General features: G+C 50.8%; 1 protein-coding gene across 1 annotated transcript; it reads right to left on the bottom strand.

Annotated features, from left to right (window-relative positions):
* Nucleotides 1–219: 219 nt before the first annotated feature.
* TOB1 (transducer of ERBB2, 1) lies at nucleotides 220–3,821 on the bottom strand. The gene is made up of 2 exons (XM_012789798.3): nucleotides 3,514–3,821; nucleotides 220–1,666 (listed from the first exon to the last, which is right to left on the bottom strand). Exon 2 carries the CDS (start codon nucleotides 1,509–1,511, stop codon nucleotides 477–479), a length of 1,035 nt encoding a protein of 344 aa, XP_012645252.1. The 5' UTR covers nucleotides 1,512–1,666; nucleotides 3,514–3,821; the 3' UTR covers nucleotides 220–476.
* Nucleotides 3,822–4,509: the final 688 nt, after the last annotated feature.

The raw sequence follows: 4,509 nt of genomic DNA, 5'->3' as shown, positions 1-4,509 counted from the left end.
TAGTTGATGTCTTTAAGATGGATATTTTACAATTTCAGTAAAAAAAATACAACATGAAGCTGCTGCTGTCACAGATCACTGTAGTAAAAAGATATAAATGCAATACCATGTCGTAGAAACAATATATATATCCTCTGATATTTTACAAACTTTGTACTAAATTAAATTATACAATTAGAAAAGACCAATAAACCCACTTATTAGTGCCAATTTTTTATAAAAAAAAAATCAGCCATGTCCTTGCTATATCTTAAATACTGTAAGAGGCCATATCTGAGAGTATACTTTAAAATATACAGTCAGTATAAAATAACTTTGTGCTTGGTTGGCAAATGAAAAATGATGCATGTTTTATTTTTGTAACCAAGCCTGAATGTATCCTTACTATAAGCTTAAAAAAAAATCTCAAGGAGGTTCAAAGAAAGAAAAAATCCCCCTTGGGCCCGTGCATTTTAACTTGTACGTTTTTTCTTTTTTTAGTTAGCCATAACAGGCTGGAATTGCTGGTTAGAATACTGCATGTTATTTAAGCTAAAATTCAAGCCATCTACAAAAGACTTCTCGTTGAGGCCTCCATAGGCCGCAAACACATCAAAGGCATTACTGTACTGGAGAGGACTGAGGTTAAGGGGGCTGTCACCTGGGAACATTCCATTGGTACTACTACCTTGACCCTGCATATTAGGAAAAATGAATTCCTTGGCATTAGGAGAAAGAGCAGAGGTTTTCTGCTGCTGTTGCTGCTGCGGTGGCGGTGGCGGCGGCGGTGGCTGGGATGGCTGCTGTTGCTGTGGCTGCTGCTGGCTACCCAGGCCAAGCCCATACAGAGAGTGCATTGAGGACGAGATGGCTTTCTGCTTCAAGAGGTCATTCACATTCAAGCCGAGGTTGATAGGAGAAGTACGTGCAACCTTGTTGCTGCGGCCACTATTCTTCATTTTGGTAGAGCCAAACTTGGTGGCAGCAAAAGTGGCAGTGGTAAAGGTTAAAGGCTGAGTGGACCGGGGCATGAAAGTAGGGCTTACAGCAGCAGAGTGACCAAAGGGAGGCGATGGAGAGCTGGACACTGATGACGCTGGGTCACTTATGGGCATAAAAACCTGGGCCTCTGGGTTAAAGCTGTTTTTGATCTCCTTATCCAACTCACATCCATTTTCATTATTATCATCCACATAAAGCACCTTCACTGGTCCCTTTTCACCAATTTGGTAGGAAACCTCAAATGGGTCGATCCAAACACTAAGATCCTGTGGCAGATTGCCACGAACATCATCAATGTCCAAACCACTCTCTTTGGATGCTTGTTCAATCACTGGGTCCACTTTCTCCCCTACATGTATACATCTAAACCCTGATCCTTTGTATGGCTTTTCAGGATACCAGTGCCCTTCATATTTCTTCTTAAGAAGTCTTTCAAGCTCTTCACCAAAAATGTTGACACGTCTCCTGGGAAGCTTATTGTATAAATATGAAATAATAAAATTTAGTGCTACTTGGATTTCAAGCTGCATAGCTGCTATGCCACAAAGTTAGGTTTGTTTCAACTCTCCCACCAAAAAAAAGAAAAAAAAAAAAAAAGAAAGCGTTCAGTTTGTGGCAGGGAAACAAATTTTCATTCAAAGTGCTGGTATTGGTAGATTATCCTTCACCTTGAGTGATCTTGTTCCTTAAAACAAAACAAAAGCAAACATGTCCAAATAAGATAAATGTAATATAAGTCCCGTGACCTTTTTGTTTACTCTTTGAGTAATTTTACTTTTGAAAATCTCTAATAGGCTAGAAAGCCTGAAAAACATAATTAGTACAAAATAAAGTAACATACAATAAAAAACTGTGTAGTAAAATTCAGAATCTCATGGGAAACTGAAGGCTTATAGATAAAATAATATCTTTTAAAACTCTATTTTTGAATGAAGTTCTAAGAAAAATATCTCCACAATGTGCATTCTTCTTCCTCCAATTCTCACAAGAATATTTACTGGAAATTGTACTCAGCATATGCCCCACATACATATGCCACTTTTAGAAGGTGGTTATTAATTTTTATTGTTATTCATCAATTTAGAAGTAGATACTGTATTTTAGTTTATTTTGGACATATACTGTCTAAATCTGCTCTATTGCTAACATTTAGAAATTTGAAGAGTTAGGAAAATTATTTTAATTTCCAAAGTACATGATGCTAAAATTAAAGTACTAAGTACTAAACGAATTGTCATCCTACTCAATGATGATTGGGAACCAAATTGTCCTATAGTTGCAAGCCTTAAATATACTAAGGGCACACAATATGGAGCTTCTCTGTGCTTTTTTTCAATGTGTATTTTTCTAAATCTGAAAAAAACCTCTTCGGCCCAAGTGTAGCAAAAGTAACAATGAATTTTAAAGCTCCATTGAGTATTCTGTTTAAAGGCCAGGGTATCTGAGTTTTATTCTGATTTTAAAAACCACCTCCCTCCCTCTCACCGGAGAGCAGCCGGAGAGGCATGTATGATAAGGTCGACCTTTAAACGTTTGCTGGATCAGCACTGGGTGGGGATAAGAAAAGATCAAGGGCAAACAGAAGATATTTGCGAAGGGTATCTATTTGTACACTGAGGTTGATTTAAAAGGACATTTAAACCTCAAGTTGGTACGAATTCGTCTGTTCCATTTTCCATACCCGTGGTGACAAAGGGAAAAGAATCCCTGGCTGCCCCTAAACTACAAACACTTTCTAAGTCAAAAGCCTGGGCGACGGCACAGGCAGCCGATTAAGCCCAATTGCTTGAAGGTGCAGCCGAGCCAAATCAGGCGCGGTGGAAGGTAGTTTTAAAGCAACGCCTTAAGACAGACGGGAGTGTGAAGAAATTACATAAACAGCCAGTTGAGTCTCATTAGATTTCTGCTCACAGCCCTCGGAGCCCAAGCGCCACAGCAGCAGCAAAAGCAAGAGGAGGTGGAGGTGGAGGAGGAAGAGAGTACGAGCCTCCTCGCAGGAGCAGCAGGGGGAGGAGGGAGGCCGCGGGAATGGAAAAGCAATCTCCCGAGGCCGAGCACCCGGCCCCGAGCAGGTCGGGGCGCCGGCCGCAGCCGGGTCAGCCGCTCCCCTCCCCCGCCGTAACCTGACCCGCCGCTCCCCGCCCCCCGCCCCCCGCCCGAGGCTCCTGGGACCCGGCCAGAGCCCAGGGGAGCACCGGTTCCCCGGCACCATTTTCGGCCGGACTGCAGCGTCCCCCGCGAGCTCGCTGCTCCTCCCGAGCGCCCCAACCCCCGACAGCTCGCCCCGGGCCGCCCTCCCAGGTCACCCGCCCGGGCCAAGCCCGACGCGCCGCCGCCCCTCGGAGCCGCCTCCCGCCGGGCCTCGGGAGCCGCTCCCCTCGGGTCCCGGCGGCTGCCCCTCCGCGCCCCGGGCCGCGACGCTACCGGCCCCGAGGGCCGGGGCTGGACGACGCTGCAGCCCCTCCTCCGCTGCACGGCCCGGGCTCCCGTCTCCTCGCCGCCCCCGCCCGCCCGCCGCCCCGCGATACTTACGGGCTGCTTCGGGGCTGCTTCCACCGTAGGCCGGCGGCTGGGCGGGGGAGAGGGGCGGCAGGGCGGGGACTCGGGAGGGTCGGAGCGCCGAGCTGGCCGAGTGCAAGACGTGGCCGCCGCCGGGCGGAGGACTGCGGCCGCGGGCGGGCCTCAGGAGCTTGCTGCGTCTGGCTCGGGTGGTGGGGACGGGGGTCTGGCGAGCGCGCTCACTTCACACAGCCCAGTGCCCCGGCCCAGCGTCCCCGTAGTGGCCCTCTCCGCGCCGGGCCAGAGCTTCGCTCCTTCTGCCGCGGCGCGCGCCCCGCCTCTCGTTTTATATTCTCCTCCCTGCCCCCATTCCCCTCCGTGGGGCGCGCGCGCCCGCCCCGCGTCACACAGCTCTGGGCGGTGTAACCATTCCCCTCCCTCCGCGCCCGGCGCCCCACACCCTCTCCCGCTGGCTCCGCCCCTGCCCTGCCCCCCGACGCCATTGGCCAAGTCCCGCCTGCCCATGTCCTGACGGGCGGCGGACGGCCGGAGTGCGGAAAGTCACACCCCTCGGGCTCCAGGAGGACCAATGAACCGACGATCTGGAGTGACTGTGGGCGGGATTAAGAGAAACTTTGGAAAGGGATTGGGGGAGAGACGTGCCAGTGAGGGCGAGGGGTGGGGAAGGGCGGCTGCGCTAGGTCCAGGCGGAGAGCGCCCGGGAGAGGGGGGAGGGGAGTGGAGCCGGTGGAGCTGTGGCGGCGGAGAACGCGGAGAGCCCCAGGCCCTGAGAGGGAGGGGAGAGGATTCAGAAAATGCCCTACCCGAGCGGGGCTGTGGCCGAGGAAAATCGCACTCGCGGGCTAGCTACCAAGTCGTACCCCAGCCCACCCCAGGGGAGTTCAGAGAAAGGGCGAACTGTGACCGGGACTCGTGCAGCCGATTAATTGCATATTAATCACCTCCGGGCCTAGGCCAACTGCCACCCAGAGAGTGGCAACTGCAGAACCCAAAGCTGTGGTGCCGGGC

Source organism: Microcebus murinus, chromosome 18 (genome assembly GCF_040939455.1).
Source record: "Microcebus murinus isolate Inina chromosome 18, M.murinus_Inina_mat1.0, whole genome shotgun sequence".
Classification (NCBI taxonomy): Eukaryota; Metazoa; Chordata; class Mammalia; order Primates; family Cheirogaleidae; genus Microcebus; species Microcebus murinus.
This window is presented reverse-complemented; position numbering and strand designations above follow the sequence as displayed.

What these genes read in the sequence shown, in the direction of transcription:
- TOB1 (XM_012789798.3), bottom strand. Translation starts at nt 1,511, where the DNA reads ATGCAGCTTGAAATCCAAGTAGCACTAAATTTTATTATTTCATATTTA.